The sequence below is a fragment of the Scyliorhinus torazame genome, chromosome 7 (assembly GCF_047496885.1).
Source record: "Scyliorhinus torazame isolate Kashiwa2021f chromosome 7, sScyTor2.1, whole genome shotgun sequence".
Lineage (NCBI taxonomy): Eukaryota > Metazoa > Chordata > Chondrichthyes > Carcharhiniformes > Scyliorhinidae > Scyliorhinus > Scyliorhinus torazame.
In genome coordinates, this window is record NC_092713.1 from 102,147,994 (window position 1) to 102,168,563 (window position 20,570).

Below are 20,570 nucleotides of genomic sequence, written 5' to 3' on the forward strand. Positions count from 1 at the left end.
GGAATTGGCAGTCGTTAAGTGAGCACTTCACAGCTCCCAAGTGGATTCCCGTGGGCAGACGTGGCATGTGGCAGTCATTGCCTAGCATCCCAATCAGACCATGATGCCTGGACACTACCTGAGCACTGCAGGAAGCAACACCAAGGATGCAGCGGCCAACATCTGAATACACAGGGGCTGGGCCCCAGCACCAGGGACATTTCCATGACCAGAGGGAGGGTGTGGGCACCGGTGAGGGGCCCACGCCTTAGCCGGAGGTGCGTGGGCAGGGCGATGGGAGAGGGAAGCAGTGAGAGGATGACAGGGGGTGGGGGAGGGAAGCAGTGAGAGGATGACAGGGGGTGGGGGAGGGAAGCAGTGAGAGGATGACAGGGGGTGGGGGAGGGAAGCAGTGAGAGGATGACAGGGGGTGGGGGAGGGAAGCAGTGGGAGGATGACAGGGGGTGGGGGAGGGAAGCAGTGGGAGGATGACAGGGGGTGGGGGAGGGAAGCAGTGGGAGGATGACAGGGGGTGGGGGAGGGAAGCAGTGGGAGGATGACAGGGGGTGGGGGAGGGAAGCAGTGGGAGGATGACAGGGGGTGGGGGAGGGAAGCAGTGGGAGGATGACAGGGGGCGGGGGAGGGAAGCAGTGGGAGAATGGAGGGTCCTGCGGTGGAAGACACCGCTGGTTGTCTGTCTCACACCCTCTAATTTCTTATAGATATTACCCAGGATGAATGATATTCTGGACCCCGCGGAAGCGGCCCTCGAGGTGCTGTTGGCAAGCCAGTTGACCAGACGTCGGCAGCAGCTTCGACAGAGGCTGGAGGCGGCAGCCCATGTGCAGGGCCCAGCCCCACACCGAGGACCCGATGCCATCAGGCCAGGGAGGGACCCAGATGGGGAAGCCCAAAGTGTACAGGCGTTGATGGTCATTCGAGCCGCAGGAGGGTCCGCCTCAGCAAGGAGATGATGCGAAACCTGTGCCATGTCCTCAGACCTGGCACCACGTGGAGGAGGAGGATACCCACTCTCGGCGGCCAGTTATGTCACCATAGCCCTTAACTTATATGCCTCAGGATCATTCCAGGGCTCCCAACGAGGATTTGTGTGGCATCCCACAAGCTTCCGTGAAGTCATGGATGCTCTGTTTGTCCGGGCAGCTAACTATATAAACTTTGACATGGACCAGGCCCAACAAGATGCCTGGGCAGCAGAATTCTCCGCCACCGCCAGGATACCCCACGTCCAGGGGTAATAGGTGGCAGGGATGGTGTCTTGTGCTCACCGGGCCGGCAGGGAGCACCCTACATCAACAAGAAGGGGTTCCACTCCCTGAACACCAAGTTCGTGTGCGACCACCCTCAATATCATGCACGAGTGTGCACGCTTCCCAGGGAGTGTGGACGGTAGTTACATTCTGGGGCAGACTGACATCCCCGGCCTCTTCGAGGACCACCCCAGGATGGTCATTTGGCTCTTGGAGAATAAGGGGTACCCGCTGAGGCCCTGGCTAATGACGCCGGTGCGGAGATCAGTGACCGATTCGTCTGACAATGATGTATCTTGGAGTCAGCAACCGGAACAGGGTGGCAAGACGGAGCATGGGTCTCATTGTATCGGGTCTCCGCTCTTCTCCCAGTCAGTGCCCATAGGGCCCTGGGGTTCACCTCGGGGCAGCTGGATCCCCGGCTGTCCTTGCATCATTTGGCTCTGCCAGCCCTGGTGGCTCCCCAATGTCAGCAGTAGTTGACATCCTTGGCAATGCTCCTCTGTGACTGGGACCTGCTTTGGAGTGGCCCGGCATTGCCCACCTGTCTGGGACACCTCCCTCTTTGACCAGGATATGCTATGGAGGGCCTCAGCAATTCCCACCTGAGACTGGGATGTGGTCTGCAGTGCCTCATCAAGGTGAACCTGAGACTGCGACAGGTCCCCCAGCAACTGGGACATGCTGTCGAGGCGCTCAGCTACACTGACTCAGCCGTGCCTTGGACACCTCCATGTCTCGCATCAGGCACTTCACTGCAGTCGCCAACCTGGCAGTGTTGGCCTTGGTGCCACGCATTGCCGGCGCTATCTCCTGCGCCCGTAGCCTCTGAGACTCCTCCAATCGGCTACTTGTTGGAGTGTTGCTGACATCCCCATCTGAATATCACAGCCGCGCCCTAGCGACTGCATCAGCTCCAGGTAACCTGGTCCAGAGGCTCAGCATCTGACTGGGACCCAGCTGGGTCCTGGGATCCAGTAGATCTCTGACTGCTGTCTCGCCTGGGCTTTCCTGCCTCCACCTGATGTGCTCACTTGGATGTGCACCATAAGCCTGTCCACTACTGTCACCCACTGAGGTGTGTGTCTCTGCGCTGATGGAGGGTGGGGGCGACAGCTGCGCCGTAATTACGGTGGTCTCCTCGGAGCTCCACTCCAAGGTGTTCTCATGGGAGGGGGGGGGGCGGCGATGGAACCCCCTGGGTGGGCCAACACCAGGAGAATGGACTTGTGGTCAGTGGAAGGGATGGATCAGTCTGTATGGCATTAACACCTCACTTGTGACATGCCATGTGGGTGGGGCCCGGTGGATCTTCATCTCTATGCCTTTTACAAACCTCTATGTCGGTGACAGATCTGTCCTCGACCACTCCCATGACGTCCAGAGCCTGTTTCTCATGGGGGTGAGAACTCTGATTTCCGGCACCCCACCGCCCATCTGGGCCCTCTCCAGTCGGTTGTGGGCCAACTTTGGGAGCCGCACGCATCGTTCATCGTGGGGATGGGGTGTAAAGGTGGGGGGGCAGTGTGGGTGACTCTGCTGGACATGGGTGGGCCAGGGCACAGTGTGGTGCTGAGAGGGGGTGGTGCCAGGTGCATGGGCGGGGGGTTCAAGGGGGCCGATGCCAACCAACACGTGCGACCCATTGGAGGTCATTGATCTTCTTACGGCACTGGGTGCCGGTCCCCCTAGTGACTCTCCCCGAGCTGATGGACGGTGCCACTTCCTCCCAGGTGGCACTGGCTGACCCTCCAAGCCCCTCAGGGGAACAGCACAACCCATCTGATCTTGACCACGTCCAACAATCTGGCCAGGTCGGCAACCCCGAATCGTGGCATGGCTGCGAGCTGTGTGGGGTTTGCTCTGCAGGATCGGTTTAAGTGCTGCTGCCCCTTGCTGTAGGGTGCGGTACCGGCGAATCAGCTGGCGAGATCATCATTTGCAGCATAAAGCCCGTGGTCCAATTAACGTTTGATACCGGTGACGGCCTCGACAGGTCGAGCGTCAAGACGCTTGTGTCAGTTCCCACTCGTTACCACTTAGAAACTTTTCGGTGAAATCGTGCCCTTGGTTCCAGTTGCTGCATTTAACCTTTCAGTGCAGTATTGGAAATCTTCTGCTTTTTCTCCTTCCAAGCATGCAGTCCAACCATCAGCGGTCACCCCTTTATCTGTTGACAGATCTGGCTTCACTTTTTCCTCTCGCCTCCAATGGAAGTTCCACACTTTCCTCACCGTGAAAGCTGCCTCCAAGTACTCATATTCCTCTTCTGTGCCAACAATAACATTTCTTGATTCTCAATGAAGTCAAACCATCCAAAGATGTTCCAACATTTCTCTTGTATCTCTGAACAGGATAAGTCTTCACCCACTGCCTTCCAACTGGGTAGTACTGCTCTCACGTGGTTCCATTCTTTTTTTTTAAATATTTTATTGAAAACTTTTGGTCAACCAACACAGTACATTGTGCACCCTTTACACAATATTATAACAACACAAATAACAATGACCTATTTTATAAACAAAAAAATAATGAATAAATAATAAATAACAAAAATGAAAACTAACCCTAATTGGCAACTGCCTTATCACAAGTAACACTCTCCAAAAATATAATTTAACAGTCCAATATATAATTATCTGTAGCAACGACCTATACATATTATACAGTATATATTAACAACCCTGAGAGTCCTTCTGGTTCCTCCTCCTCCTCCTACCCCCCCCCCCCCCCCCCCCCCCCGATCCTGGGCTGCTGCTGCTGCCTTCTTTTTTCCATTCCATCTATCTTTCTGCGAGGTATTCGACGAACGGTTGCCACCGCCTGGTGAACCCTTGAGCCGACCCCCTTAGAACGAACTTAATCCGCTCTAGCTTTATAAACCCTGCCATGTCATTTATCCAGGTCTCCACCCCCGGGGGCTTGGCTTCTTTCCACATTAACAATATCCTGCGCCGGGCTACTAGGGACGCAAAGGCCAAAACATCGGCCTCTCTCGCCTCCTGCACTCCCGGCTCTTGTGCAACCCCAAATATAGCCAACCCCCAGCTTGGTTCGACCCGGACCCCCACTACCTTTGAAAGCACCTTTGTCACCCCCATCCAAAACCCCTGTTGTGCCGGGCATGACCAAAACATATGGGTATGATTCGCTGGGCTTCTCGAGCACCTCGCACACCTATCCTCCACCCCAAAAAATTTACTGAGCCGTGCTCCAGTCATATGCGCCCTGTGTAATACCTTAAACTGAATCAGGCTTAGCCTGGCACACGAGGACGACGAGTTTACCCTGCTTAGGGCATCTGCCCACAGCCCCTCCTCGATCTCCTCCCCCAGCTCTTCTTCCCATTTCCCTTTTAGTTCTTCTACCATAGTCTCCCCTTCGTCCCTCATTTCCCTATATATATCTGACACCTTACCATCCCCCACCCATGTCTTTTCGTGATTCCATTCTTATCTCTATAATCATAGCCCGAGAATCATTTCCAGTGGCTTCTCTTCTTGTTTTCACATTGTTACTTCTGGTGCCCACACAGATCTTTCCTTGACCCCCTCCAATTTCTCATCTACCTGCTGCCCCTTGGCGATATCATCTAAGGCCTATGATGGCACTCTACCTCACCACCATCTTTCTCCATTCTTCCACCGTTGCTTCTTCCACTGTTACTGATCGGACATCCAGTACTGGATGAGCAGAAATTTCTTCTAATTAAATATTGGGAAGCTTTTGGCTTCATTACCAGATATTGACTTCATCCCTCTCCCTAGCAACAGTCTGAGATTTAGTCAGCCTGTTTGCAACCTTGGTGTTACATTTGATCCTGAGGTAAGTTTCCGGCCTCCTATTCATGCCGTCACTAAAGCCATCAATTTCCACTTTGTAACTTAAATCACCATCGACCCTGTTTCGGCTCAGCTGCAGATGAGACCCTATCCATGCATTAATTACCTCTAGACTGGACTATTCCAACGTACTGTTAGCTGGTTCCCACATTCTACCCTCCGTAAACTTGAGACTATCCCATATTCTGCTGCCAATGCCTTAGCTCACAGTAAGTCCCATTCTCCGCCCTCTCTTCTTTTTCCTCTCCCCCCGCTTGCCCCTCTCCCATATTACATCCCTCAGTCTTGCCCATCCACTGCAATCCAGTCTTTAAACCCTAAATTTGTCACCACTTAATGGCAACTGCCTGAGTTTTATCTTTCCTTCCCCATCATTTTCAAGAATGATGATACCTTCACCATGGGTGGTCCACAATTTGGAAATACTGGGGGGGGGAAATCTGAGGTAATATAGGAGATATTTTCATCAGTGCATCATTCAGAAACATCCCAGAAGTTTGACTTTTCCAACAACAAAGTGCTGGATAAATGGAGAAGAACTTCCCCTTTGATGTGGCATCAACATAGGGTTGCAGTCAATCTGTTGCGATTTGAGATTCTATTAACCCATGGCTTTGGAGTGAATTATGTTGAATTGTTTGTATTTAAACTAAAGTGAACCCAGATGGGATTAAAGTTCATCTTACCATTTGAAGCTAAAAGGAGGCATATAGTCAAGCCAAAACATTGAGTTACCACCCTTTTGTTTTGGGGCAATCATTGGCCTGGATTCTCTGCCCCGCGACGCTGGCAGCGCGGATGGCGATCGGGCGGAGAATTGGGCATCTGGCTGAAATTGAGGTTCGCTGCGCCTTGATTTGCTCCCGCCCCCTCTGCCAGCAGGATTGGGGTTCTTGCCCACCCGCCAGCGGGAGGCTGCTAATGGATGCAAACAGGTCAATAGGACCCATTTGCATCCACTTAGCAGGACCGGCACCAGAGTGTCTGGGCACTTGTGATTCTCCGGGCCAGAATCACATGGGCGAGATTCACTACAGGTTTCACCAAACATGAACCTGACGTGGTGGACCTCGCGGAGGGCCATGGGGGTACCTCCTGAAGGAAGTTCCTCCAAAGCCCATCCAAGACCACCCCCAGCCCCCACAATGCACTACCTGCCCACCCCTCCCCCACCAGAACCCGATCTGAGATCCCCTAACTAAAGGAGCCCCCCCCCACAGGGACCCCCTATATAGGGAGACTCCCCCCCCCCCACAAGGCCCACCTAAATAGGAAGACCACCCCCACAAGGATCCCCTAAATAGAGAGACCCCCTCACTGGGACACCCTAAATAGGGAGATCACCCCACAGGGACCCCTTAACTAGGAGACCCCCAGAGGAACCCCCTAACTAGGGAGATCCCCTCACAAGGACCCCCTAACTAAAGGGACCCCCTTTCCATACTTGGGGGAAGGGGGGGCACCCAGACAACCCAGGGGTGGGGGGGCTGCTTTGCGTTTCGGGGGGTGGGGGGGAGCTGCGGGAATTCGCTGTTGGGCCGCTCGCTCAAAATGGTGGCCGAAACCAGGATGCTTCACATAGCAAGGAATACTGGGTGGCTCTGTGATTTGCGGAGAATCCTGTCCATTATCTTGATACTGAATAACAATTGAAGACAATAAAAATGTTTTCCCAGAAAAAGGAAACCAGGTACAGAGCAATATATATTTGTAACATTGCAACCAAGGTGATATTGTTCGAAAGATACAACTACTGTAGTTTGATCATTGAAGGCATTGTAAACATTTTAGTTACTGACTGTTTCAGAATTGGAACTCCTCCTCTTGTAGAAATCGTTTTGTTTCCTTGTCTATCGATTACATCACTCTTTTTGCTCCGATTTTGACATGCGTTGGCAGAACCTGGGCTTTATTGCATAAATTAAATTGCATACTTTTCAGCTGTCCTGTGGCTCAGTGCACTGCAATGTGTGGAGCTGAGCGATATAGATCAACAAATTCCTGGCTTTAAACTCAGAGTTAGTTCACACGTCTCAACCAAGGAAGTACTGTGAACTTATTTTTTGACTCCTCGCCATAAACAGGGTTCTTATTTCAAGTTGTTTCCCAGTGAGTTCTGCAGATGGGTAGAGACAAAATGATCGTAAATGGGTCTGGCTTTGCTTCAGCCATGATGGAATAGCCTGGCCACACTCACTATCTGGGAGACACTGGAGCTTATCTGTATGCTGCACTGTTCCACAGAACTAGTGAATGCTCAGAAGAGCACAGGGGAGAAGGCAAAGCAGAATAAAATATAATACTTCCAAAATTAATTTTGCTTTGCAAGTTTCTGGCACATAGACTAAGGTGAAAAAGCACAACTTGATACTCTTATAGATTAAACTAGTCTGCATTCTTAACCGTTAATCTCAAATCAGATCATACTATTTATATATCTAAAGCAAGAATCTGAACCTTTTCTGATAGGTTATTTGTGTGTGACAGATCAAGGGCTGAGTTGGAACATGAGGCACTGATTGATGGTAACCTGGCAACAGAGGCAAACCTTATTATTTTGGACGCTTTGGAAATAATTGTTCAGGTGAGAGAACAAAAAAATAGCTGCGAGAAAAACCTGTGGTGATGGAGAAATATCCGTGGGAGTGTTTAGAAATTTTCCACTGATGACATGCAACCATATTTGCTCTTTAGCACCTTTTCAGACATTTGTCCCTACGAATTAACACACCGATCTGGATTTAATGTAATGGGTTGATATTATGTAAATAGGAAAATGTTGACGACTGTGCGTTCACATTTGGAAACTATGTTCAAATTCTGCCCTGATTGATAAGTTGAAAGTCTTTCCCAGTCAGCTGTATGGGTCCTGTGTGAAGCAGAATTGAGACAATCCCCACCCATTTCTCACACATATAGACGAGAGGTACTAAACTGCCCCTGTACTGGGATAAAAATGGCATCTCTCTGAAAGACCACGCATGTCCTGTAAGAAATGGGATAGGCCAAATTAGTGCCACAGAGGATGCTCTTTTGAGGGTTGGAATTTTGGGACCGAGTCGAGACATCTGTAACTTCTCTGTGTTCTCCCTTTCCCTGGAGTGATCATTGGGATAGTGTTGGAATAGCTTCACACTGAACCCATTCTGGGCAGCTCGGTGGTGCAGTGGTTAGCATTGCTGGCTCACGGCGCCAAGGTCCCAGGTTCAATCCCAGCTCTGGGTCACTTTCCATGTGGAGTTTGCACATTGGGTTTCGCCACCACAACCCAAAGATGTGCAGGCTTGGTGGATTGGCCACGCTAAATTGCCCCTTAATTGGAAAAAATGAATTGGGTACTCTAAATTTTTTTTTTTTTAAATACACTCAACCCATGATATAGCTGACAGCTAAGTGCTTAATAATCAATTCTGGTTCCCTACATTAGCATTAATTAGCACACCAATTATTTTTGAAAATAATTTGCAAAATTGTAACAGCAGGATAACAATCATACTTTAAAGCATTTTTATTTAAAACCTGTCAAATATTTAATAATTGTTTATTTTTAATCTTTACCCTCTACATGTTCAGACTGTTTCAGTGACAGAATCCAAAGAGAGTGTACTTGGAGGGGTCCTGAAGGTTCTTCTGCATACTATGGCCTGTAATCAGAGTGCACTTTACCTACAACATTGTTTTGCCACCCAGAGAGCCTTAGTCTCTAAAGTAGGTATTACAATGCTATTAATAAATGTTATTGACTTTCTATTGAAGATCACAATCCAAACAATGTTTTGCTCAAGGGCTACTCTCCAGAATGTTCCAACACATCACACCAACTAAAGGCAGAACAATGATTTGTTGCTTGTTGAACTGGTTCATGTTGAACTGGTTTCAATGGCACTACTTTAGAATATTACTAAATGGGCCGGGTACGGGGGGATGAGTGCCGGGTATGGGGGGGATGAGTGCCGGGTATGGGGGGGATGAGTGCCGGGTATGGCTGGATGAGTGCCGGGTATGGGTGGGATGAGTGCCGGGTACGGGGCGGTGAGTGCCGGGTACGGGGGGGTGAGTGCCGGGGGGGGGGTGAGTGCCGGGGGGGGGGGGTGATTGCCGTGGACGGGGGGGTGAGTGCCGGGTATGGGGGGGATGAGTGCCGGGTACGGGGGGGGGGGGGGGGTGAGTGCCGGGTATGGGGGGGATGAGTGCCGGGTACGGGGGGGGTGGGGGTGAGTGCCGGGTACGGGGGGGATGAGTGCCGGGTACGGGGGGGTGAGTGCCGGGTACGGGGGGATGAGTGCCGGGTACGGGGGGATGAGTGCCGGGTACGGGGGGATAAGTGCCGGGTACGGGGGGATGAGTGCCGGGGGGGGGGGGGTGAGTGCCGGGGACGGGGGGATAAGTGCCGGGTACGGGGGGGATGAGTGCCGGGGGGGGGTGAGTGCCGGGGACGGGGGGTGAGTGCCGGGTACGGCTGGATGAGTGCCGGGTACGGCTGGATGAGTGCCGGGTATGGGTGGGATGAGTGCCGGGTACGGGGCGGTGAGTGCCGGGTACGGGGGGGTGAGTGCTGGGGGGGGGGTGAGTGCCGGGGACGGGGGGGTGAGTGCCGGGGGGGGGGGTGAGTGCCGGGGACGGGGGGGTGAGTGCCGGGTACGGGGGGGATGAGTGCCGGGTACGGGGGGATGAGTGCCGGGTATGGGGGGATGAGTGCCGGGTACGGGGGGATGAGTGCCGGGTACGGGGGGTTGAGTGCCGGGTACGGGGGGTGAGTGCCGGGGAGGGGGGTGTGAGGGCAAGGGAGTTTGTCCGCCTGGCCAGTTGCCATCCTCCAACAGTCGCGCCCATGCTGCCCATGCCACCTGGCTGGGGGGAGGGGAGGTACGGGCAATGATGACATGTCGTCTTCCCCCACCCCCTCCCCCCCGCAGGCCGTCATGTTTTCTGATCAGCCAGTGATGTTGGCCGCCGTGTCGGCAGCCGCTATTCTCCATGTTGCCCTGGAGGGAGAGGAGGAGGAGCGTTCCAGAGAGGCGGCGCAGGCTGCCGCAGTGGAACATGCCGCAGAGAGGCAGGCGGCAGCCGCCCAGGCTGGAGGGACACCCGCCCGACAGGACGAGGAGGAGGAGGAGCAGCACGTAGTGGAGGAAGAACACGAGGAGGGGGAGGAGGACGTCGCGGCGCCACAGCAACGGAGGCACCCGAGGAGGCCCCGTGTGTACCAACCCCGACTGTCGTACCAGGACCTCACGGACCGGGAATGTAGGAGGAGACTCCGGATGAGCCGGCAAACCGTGTTACACATCTGCCACCTGCTGGCACCGCGTGGCACTGGCGGGGGACACCCTCTCCCCGTGTCCGTCAAGGATACGGTGGCCCTGAACTTTTATGCCACGGGGTCATTCCAGGCGCCAGGTGGGGACCTGTCCGGCATCTCACAGACATCGGTGCACCGGTGCATCCGGGCAGTGACAGACGCCCTATATGCCATGGCGGACCGCTACATCCGCTTCCCTTTTGACCGGGCCAGCCAGGATGCCCGGGCCGTGGGCTTCTCTGCCGTGGCTGGGTTTCCCATGGTCCTGGGTGCGATCGATGGGATGCACATCGCCATGTAGCCAGCTGCAGATAACAGGGCCGTGTTCACCAATCGGAAGGGGATCTATTCCATGAACATCCAGGTGGTCTGTGATCACCGCATGATTATCCTGCATGTCTGCGCCCAGTACCCGGGAAGTGTACATGACTCATACGTGTTGTCGCGGTCATCCATCACCGGCATGTACGAGGGACGCCACCCCCGGCTGAGGGGCTGGTTGCTGGCGACAGGGGTTACCCGTTGCGGTCGTGGCTGATGACGCCTATACGGAGGCCACAGAATGACGTGGAGAACAGCTACAATGATGCCCATGCAGCGATAAGGGGAGTGATAGAGAGGTGCTTTGGCGTGCTGAAGATGCGTTTCAGGTGCCTGGACCTCTCTGGGGGCGCCCTCCAGTATCGGTCAGATAGGGTCGGCCGCATCATTGTGGTGTGCTGCGTCCTGCACAACATAGCCCAGCAGAGGGGCGATGTTCCGCAGGCAGAGGAGGGCGGAGTGGAGGAGCAGCAGGAAGAGGCGCAGTCCTCCCCAGATGAGGGGAATGGGGGCAATGGTCAGGGCAGACGGGCTAGACATGGGCGGGTGGCTGTCCACCGTTACCAGCTGGGCCAGCGGGCACGGGACAGGCTGATAGCCGCCTGCTTCACTGACTAAACCCGAACACCCTCACCCCCCCCCCCAAACCACACCCACCCCAGCCCCATGCACACCACCCCTCCATTGCAGATCCACCTGCGGCACAACGGCCGGGCTCTCACGGGCGCCGGTGGAAGCGTGTCTATTGCAGGCCATGGAGGATGATGACAACCCGCTCTGCGATGAGCTCCTGGCTCCACATCGTTGGACGATATCTGACCCATGGCGACAGTACTACCATCCACCCGGACCATCCCTGCATGCGGCTATGACGCTGCAGCGCACGGTCCCGTCCTCTGCCCGGGGGGATGGTGAGGGCGGCCCAGGGGGAAGGGGGCAGACTCACCTGAGGCCGACATAAGACCACCTCTCACACACACACTGGTGCTCAACGTACATGACACCCCCTCATGCTTCGGACAGAGCACAAAGGCAGCTTCTGTAGGTGTTAAAGTGATTTTAATAACAAACAGTGCATACACGTGCCCTAGCCCCTAAAACCCGTCTGTGCCCTGCACCCGTGCCAACTTACTCAGTGTCTAATTGTTTGGCCTACACCTAGATGGTTCCCCAGATAGTACAGCAGAACTGGAGGTGGACTCCTGCGATTCCTGCCCTCTGACTCGGGATCCCTTTGGCGGCCGTTTCCTGGGGCGTCCTGGCCTAGATGGGCTAGGCTGCGGCCCGGGCAACTGGGGTGGCGAGCTGCCAGCCTGTCCTGCCCATTGCCCACCCGATGCACCTGGGACGGAAGGGGGGGGGGGAGCCCGAGATGCTGCAGTGTTCCTGGAACTCCTTTACAGGGGGACCAGGGACGGGCGCCAGCAACTCCTCCTCCCTCGGGGTGCCCGATGGCCCCCAAGCCTCTACATGGGTCGGGTGGTGCGAACGGACCGGCCATCCGACGCCCCGCCGACACCTGGCGCTGCCAGTCCTGGAGGCCCGTGCTGGTATCGCCAAGGGTCTGCAGGTTTGCAGCCATGGAGCTCAGGGAGTTGGCCATCCCTGTCTGTGACTGTGCGACGCCGGCTAGCGCATGGGCAATGACGCCGATGCCCTCAGCGATGTCCTGCTGAGACTGGGCCATGGCCTGCAGGGATTGGGCCATTGCCTGCTGAGACTGGGCCATGGCCTGCTGAGACAGGGCCACGGCATTGAGCGCCTCTGCCATCTGTCGCTGGCGCTGGCTCATGGCCTCCTGTGAGAGGGCAGCCATGTCCTGGGCCACAGACGCCGTCTGCACGGAAAGCCCCAGGCCTCGCATACTGCTCCCCATGTCTGACACCGTCGCACCCATTGCCTCCACCTTGCGGTGTCGGCCTGGGTGGCACGCATGAACGGCACCACTCCCAGCTCCTGGACGCGGGTGCACTCCTCCACCTGCGACTGCAGCAGCCGCAAGCCGGCCGTCACCCTCTTCGTTCGTCCCAGGTTTGGTGGTTGCATCGGACCTATGTGTGGGTGTGGTAACTCCAGGAACCCGGAATCCACCTGGGCGGCAGATGTTCGCCTGCGCCGGGCTGCCCTCCGATCTCCCGGCCCCTCTGCTGCTCCTACCTCCACCTGCTGTACCAGTACGGCTGTGTTGTGCGCACCAGTGAGTGTACCAGACGCCTCATCACTAAAGTGCCCAACCGAGGTGAGTGTCTCTGTGATGGTGCAGGGTGTTGGAGTCAGCAGTGGCGTTGTGTCATGCGCATCGTCCGATTCTGAGTCCATGGTACTTTGGGGTGGCGGTTCGTCTCCACCCATCCACTCTGTGTCACTGTCCTGTAATTCAGTTTCATGGGTAGGGGTGTCCTGGGTACGGGTCATCTGGGTAGGGCTGTCCTGGGTAGGGTTGTCCTGGGTAGTGGTTTTGTGGCTCGGCTGCGACGAGGGACTGTGGCTGCCCCCCTTGTCGCTGGGTGGCACACGCCTGTGTCGCTGCACCCGCACGAGACGGGGGTGTCGTCTCCCTATTGTTCCAGGTTCTCCATCTCCCGTGGTCGCCGTGAGGCATCCTGCCGGCGTCACGTGCCAGAGGGTCCGGGTCTCTCCGTATCCCATGGTCGCCCTAGGGCATCCTGCGGGCGTTGCGTGCCAGAGGGTCCGGGTCTCTCCGTATCCTGTGGTCGCCCTGGGGCATCCTGTGGGCGGTCGGCATCTGCGGGGATGGATGCCTCGACGTTTGCTCCTGCAATACACAATGAAGCATGCATGGTTAGACTCGCAGGCAGTGATCAGGTGATATGCGGGTGTGGAACACAGGGTCTCTCTCTATGCGGACGACCTGCTCCTGTACGTGTCGGACCCACTGGCCGGGATGGAAAATATACTGGAAATATTGAGGAAGTTTGGCTGGTTCTCAGGGTACAAATTAAATATGGCCAAGAGTGAGATGTTTGTGGTGCAGGCAAGGGGCCAGGAGAATAGACTGAAGGAGCTGCCATTTAGGCTGGTGGAGGAAAGTTTCCGGTACTTGGGGATACAGGTGGCACGAAACTGGGGCAGGTTACATAAGTTAAATTTGACTAGAGTGGAGGAACAAATGAAGAAGGAGTTTCAGAGATGGGATGCACTCCCGCTGTCACTTGCGGGGAGGGTGCAGACGGTAAAGATGACAATCCTCCCTAGATTTCTGTTCATCTTCCAATGCCTCCCGATCTTTATCCCACGGTCCTTCTTCAAAAGGACCGGCAAAATCATCATGAGCTTTGTCTGGGCGGGAAAATCCCCGCGGGTGAAGATGGCGATGCTTGAAAGGAGCCGCAGCAAGGGGGGGACTGGCATTGCCGAGTCTGATCAACTACTACTGGGCGGCTAACATAGCCATGATAAGGAAGTGGATGGTGGGTACGGGGTCTATCTGGGAGCGGGTGGAGGCGGCTTCGTGCAGGGGCACCAGTTTGACAGCCCTGGTAACGGCTCCCCTACCGCTGTCGCCGGCCAGGTACTCCACCAGCCCGGTAGTGGGGGCGGCCCTGCCGATTTGGGGCCAGTGGAGAAAGCATGCAGGGCAGGTGAGAGCCTCGGTCTGGGCTCCAATTTGTGATAACCATCGATTCGCCCCCGGGAACATAGATGGAGGGTTTCGAACATGGCGGCGGCGAGGGGGGTTGGCGATATGTTCCTGGAGGGTAACTTTGCAAGTTTGAGGGGCTTGGAGGAGAAATTTGGGCTGGTATGGGGAAATGACTTTAGGTACAGATGCGGGACTTTGTACGCAGACAGGTCCCATCCTTCCCACGCCTCCCGCAAATAGGGATCCAGGACAGAATAGTCTCTAGAGGAGAAGGAGGAGAGGGTAGAGTTTCGGATATTTACAAGGTGCTCATGAAGGGGGAAGAGTCCCAGACGGAGGAACTGAAACTCAAATGGGAGGAGGAGCTCGGTGGGGAGATGGAGGACGGGCTGTGGGCGGAAGCTCGGAAGAGGGTAAACTCAACCGCAACATGTGCCAGGCTCAGCCTGATTCAGTTTAAGGTCGTTCACCGGGCCCACACGACGGTGGCTCGGATGAGCACATTCTTTGGGGTAGAGGACAAGTGCGCTAGATGCACGGGAGGACCAGCGAACCACGTTCACATGTTTTGGGCATGCCCTAAGCTTAGGGGGTACTGGGAGGGATTTGCGGGGGTCATGTCCCGGGTGCTGAAAACAAGGGTGGTGATCAGTCCTGTGGTGGCAATTTCCGGGGTTTCGGAAGACCCGGGAGTCCAGGGGGAGAAAGAGGCCGATGTTCTGGCCTTTGCTTCTCTGATAGCCCGGCGGCGAAAACTGCTGGCATGGAGGGACTCAAAACCCCCGACGACCGAACTATGGCTTTCGGACACGTCAAGTTTTCTGGGTATGGAAAAAAATCATGTTTGCCTTGAGGGGATCTGTATTGGGGTTCGCCCGAAGGTGGCAACCATTCATCGACTTCTTTGCGGGAGAGTGAACGTCAACGGGGGGGGGGGGGGGGGGGGGGGGAGAGATTAGAGTAGAGTAGGAGGGATAAATAGGCGGGAGAGGAGCGAGTATGTGCATTATGGTTTGGTTGAAGTGTTGGTTTTCCATTGATGTTTGCATATTTCTGTCATCTGTAACTGTTTACAATGCCAAAGAATACCTCAATAAAATTGTTTGTTTAAAAAAAAACTGGACGGCATGGACAAGTTGGGCCGAAGGGCCTGTTTTCATGCTGTAAACCTCTATGACCCTACCTATGACACAATGTGATTGCGTTCCTGCGTTTTCCAAGTTTGTTGTGCAGGAGTAATGGAGGCATCCAAGAAAGGGAATGGGGAATTCAGAAGTTGATTTCCCTTTTTTCTCTTGGGGTTGGGGGAAGTCTGTTACCTTGTTCAATTTAGGGTTGTAGGGTTATTTGTTGCCAATAAATTACATGTCATCGCTACAGTTTCACTGTATGAGGGAATTATGTTGATCCATATGGTTAATCATCTTTGTGCAGTTGTAAAGAAATGTTTGTGACACTTTATCCATGTTTGAAATGTGCTTGTACTTCTTTTTGAAACAATTAAGTACCTTGTCAAGGTTTTTTTTAAGGTAAATCTATAGTCTAGCTCAATATAAGTATAACAGGAAGGTGTTTCACTATACAGTAGAAAATGTACATGTTCATAGTGAGTACATTTTGAAACATCATCTTCAAGAACAGAAAGCTAGGAAATGTTTAATTTTTTTCCTGTTGTTATAGTTTCCTGAACTCCTTTTTGAAGAAGAAACGGAGTTGTGTGCTGATCTGTGCCTGAGACTTTTGCGACACTGCAGCAGCAGTATTGGTACAATCCGAGCACACGCCAGTGCCTCACTCTACCTCCTCATGAGGCAAAACTTTGAGATTGGCAATGTAAGCAATGTTTGAACCTAGTTTTACCTCCTCAGATAATGCATTTATTTTTGTTCTTTAAAAACTGTGGCATTAAAATGTTGAGATAATTAGTGTTTTATTATTTCCAGAATTTTGCAAGAGTGAAGATGCAAGTGACCATGTCCCTTTCTTCGCTGGTTGGAACATCCCAGAATTTTAATGAAGAATTCCTTAGACGCTCTTTAAAGACAATTTTGACATATGCTGAAGAAGACTTGGAACTGAGAGAAACGACCTTTCCGGACCAGGTATATAGGGTGCTGCACCCGAAAAGCAGCTCACTGCAATGCAGCATAGCCGATAGACGCAGGGAGACCTGCTGCCAGATTGCAAAGCCTAACGAGATCTAATGCGATAATGCATTGATGCTTGGGAGGGTCGGGGTGCTCCAGAGATCGGGACGCCATTTAAAAATGGCAGCAAGCGGATCTCCTCAGTGCAAAAAACCAGGCTATGTGCGGCCTCGTCCACGCTTTCCCCACTGAAGCCCCTATCGAACCCGAGTGCCATTTAATAGCGTTGTGTTTCTCGGCGCTGCGAGCGCTGGGAAACATGCGGCTAAACGCACTCGCTACGGGACTTTGTTCCCATTTAATTAAATCATGCTCGTAGTGTCTATCACAATAGCACTCTCTGCCTGGTCTTAAAGAAGTTTATACTGGAAGGAAAGTTGATTCACTCCATGCTGATCTGTTGACCATCTGCTATTGTGTTGGTTGTAGGGAATAAACTTGGTCTTCATAGATATAGAATGCTCCCTTAATTAAGTGAGATATTTGCCATGATTCTCACTTTGAAATATAGACATGTTAAGGTTTTTTTCAACATTTACATACAATATTATTTCCAAAGCAAACAAATCTTGAGTCAACTATTCATTCGACAGACTTTTAGTTGAAACAGTCCTCTGCGTGTTCTCTTTGTTGTGATTAAGACTGCCTCTCAAATAATTCCTGTAAATGGTTCAATCCTCCTTGTTTTGGTATGTTTGGGCTTGGGGTGGATTTATTAATTCTAATGCCTTTCATTCTTACTTTGGTACAGGTCCAGGATTTGGTTTTCAATCTCCATATGATCCTGTCAGACACTGTGAAAATGAAAGAACACCAGGAAGATCCAGAGATGCTCATTGATCTAATGTACAGGTATACCTTGAAGATGTTCAGCTCTCAAATGGACCATGTGGGGTCATTTCTCCAAATTCATCCTCTTATCCCAGCTTTTCTCAAGGCTCACATTTATACAGCAGTGCAGTTCAACAAGTACCAGCACTCCTCCAGTATCTCGTTCAAGGGACCAAGTATAAGCATAGGCCATGAGTGTCACTGGGCAATTTAATTTGTGATTTGTGGAACATCATTCTGCCCTCCCCCAATATCCCTCATGCACTTTAGAGCAGGAATCATTGGATAGGAACCTGGAACAGTAACCCAGGCTGATGTGTTTCACCCATCACCATTACATCATGCCTGAGATTGAAGAAGATTTCAATCTCTAGTACGTTTATGTTCTGACATTTTCCTTTTCTTTCACTGCTTATAACTTAACAGCTGTTCGCATGGAGGAGAAAAACTTCCAATCTACTTTCCAAAGGGGAAGTTAGTGGCTAGGATATGCAAGGGGTGACTTCCATTTTTAACTTGGTAGAAAAGTGGCAACATAACTTCCCGTGCTTCGCATCACAATATACCTGAGATTGGCAACTCAGCAGAGTGGAAGAAATTAGTCAGGGACTGTTTCTACGCTTTAAATATTTTATCTAATCAAGAATTTCAGCAAACCTAGTAGGATGTATAAGAAATTTACAACTGAACCTTGAAAAGCATCTTGCAGTATACTTACTGGCAAACTTGAGCTATGTCAGGACACATCATTTGGATGAAATACTGTATTATTTTTATTTTAAAAAGATGGTACTTCACCGTACCAGAATATGGCTGTTCCCATGCTAAGGCCAATACCTACAAGACATTAACTGTGGACAAGTATAACAAGTATTGGTTGCACAGAGGCACAGTGGTTAGCGCTGCTGCCTCACAGCACCAGGGGCCCGGGTTCAATTCTAGCCTTGGGTGACTATGTGGAGTTTGCACTTTCTCTGCGTGGGTTTCCTCCTACAGTCCAAAGAAGTGCAGGTTAGGTGGATTGACCGTGCTAAATTGCCCCTTAGTAGGTTTGGTGGGTTATTGGGTCACAGGGATCGGGTGGGGTGTGGGCCTAGGTAGGGTGCTCTTTCTGAGGGCCAATGCAGATTCGATGGGCCGAATAGCCTCCTGCACTGTACAGATTCTATGAAACAGGGTGTCCTAATACTGGCGATCAGTTAATTTCAGGCTGGATGTTTATCAGTGATAATTCTGTTTTCCATTTTCTCCTGAAAGAATCGCTAAAGGATACCAGACGTCACCAGACCTGCGACTAACTTGGCTCCAAAACATGGCTGGAAAACACTCCGAGCGGAGCAATCGTGCTGAGGCAGCACAATGTCTAGTCCATTCGGCAGCATTAGTAGCTGAGTACCTAAGCATGCTGGAGGATCGCAAGTATCTTCCAGTAGGATGTGTAACCTTTCAGGTAGGAAATTGAATAACTCACAGATTGTTTTTGCCTATTTTATATGACGTGTATTGACTGTGAAAATGACCCATTCCAAGAAAAGAATAGAAGGATGTGTTGAGGATAGGATTAGTTGGATATGGATGGGAGGAGGCTTTTGTGGAGCATAATTACAGATGTAGACTAATTGGGCGAAATGGCCTGTTTGTTTGCTGTAACATCTACATAATCTTCTGGTTACAAATATGACATTATTTCCTGATCAGGACATGGTTGGCACCGACATTCCACCCTGATGCTGTGAAATCAGGCCAAACAGAAATGTATCAGTTTTATAACCCACCTCAGAAGCCCTCTGAAAGCAAAACCCTTGGTAGAAAATAAATCTACAGTGAGGTTTGTATATTTTAGAAAATCAAAAGTGAGGGCCTTCCTCCCCTCAATTGATAGCTTCTTTAATTTATACCTGAACCTCAATTCAAAGCTCACCCAATTGTAAGCTGCATTACTCATGCTTTTCCTACTGATCAGTGAGTGCTGGTATTCAGTTTATTCACTCTATTCATCCAGTTGATTTCTTTCCCATTTAGCACATAGAAGTGCCTAGCCTTCACTTGACAATTGCCTGCATTACCATGGTTGAAATCGGGAAATAAATGCCCTTGGGCTAGACATTATTTGCAACAATGTGCAAAATCCAGGTGTGAGCACTTCGTCATGAGTCACTCACATACCTGAGATGTTACCTCAAATGCAGGAAGCTACATCTCTGACAAAGAACAAAGGTAAGTACAGCACAGGAACAGGCCCTTCGGCCCTCCAAGCCTGTGCCAATCATGATCCCGAACTAAAAAAAAAAACCTTCTGCCCTTACTCGGTCCATATCCCTCTATTTCCTCCCTATTCACGTACCCATCCAGATGCCTCTTAAATATTGCTAATGTGCCTGCTTCCATCACATCCTCTGGCAACACATTCCAGGCACCCACTACTCTCTACGTAAAAAACTTACCCATACAGACATCACCTGGAACACCTGGTCTCACCTCAGGAAGAATGAACTTCTGTTGCTGTATCAAAGGTGATGTGAAGCCCTGCTCCACCTGCCTCCATTTCCCCATAATGAACTTATAATAAAATTGTAAAAAAAAAATCTGGTGGCCTCCTGCACTACCATTCACATTTTCTTTTCTTTTTTAATTTGGAGTATCCAAATTTTTTTCCCAATTAAGGAACAATTTAACATGGCCAATCCACCTACACTGCACATTTCTTTGGGTTGTGGGGGTGAGATCCCTTCAGCGTCCATTTATATTTTCTGATTATAAAAATTATTATGTTTGTTGTTTCCCGTGGACAGCACGGTAGCACAAGTGGATAGCACTTGGCTTCACAGCGCCAGGGTCCCAGGTTCGATTCCCGGCTGGGTCACTGTCTGTGCGGAGTCTGCAAGGTCTCCCCATGTCTGCGTGGGTTTCCTCCGGGTGCTCCGGTTTCCCCCCACAGTCCAAAGACATGCAAGGTTAGGTGGATTGGCCATGCTAAATTGCCCTTAGTGTCCAAAAAGGTTAGATGGGGTTATTGAGTTACGGGGATAGGATGGAAATGAGGGCTTAAGTGGGCCGGTGCAGACTCGATGGGCCGAATGGCCTCCTTCTGCACTGTACGTTCTATGTTCCCACCATTTTTAAAAAAAAATAATTTTTATTGAAGTTTTCACAAAATATCAACAGCAAAATGAAAAAGGAACCTAATAGAATTAAATACAAAACAAAATAAAACAATCCCCGTGCCCCCCTCCCCCCTATACATAAACAATAAATTAACACCCCGAATTAACA

General features: G+C 51.9%; 1 protein-coding gene across 12 annotated transcripts in view; it reads left to right on the forward strand.

Moving 5' to 3' along the window:
- Nucleotides 1–20,570, forward strand: part of dock7 (dedicator of cytokinesis 7) — a 292,969-nt gene that overhangs the window by 228,911 nt on the left and 43,488 nt on the right. For 7 of the 12 annotated variants that reach the window (XM_072511160.1, XM_072511167.1, XM_072511165.1 and 4 more), the window contains 6 exons: nucleotides 7,580–7,676; nucleotides 8,666–8,800; nucleotides 16,000–16,152; nucleotides 16,263–16,421; nucleotides 17,218–17,318; nucleotides 18,555–18,747. In XM_072511160.1, coding sequence (XP_072367261.1) covers nucleotides 7,580–7,676; nucleotides 8,666–8,800; nucleotides 16,000–16,152; nucleotides 16,263–16,421; nucleotides 17,218–17,318; nucleotides 18,555–18,747 — 838 coding nt within the window. Of the gene's footprint in view, nucleotides 1–7,561; nucleotides 7,677–8,665; nucleotides 8,801–15,999; nucleotides 16,153–16,262; nucleotides 16,422–17,217; nucleotides 17,319–18,554; nucleotides 18,748–20,570 lie in introns of all 12 variants that reach the window. The other 5 variants (XM_072511162.1, XM_072511164.1, XM_072511166.1 and 2 more) reach the window with 1 other exon arrangement.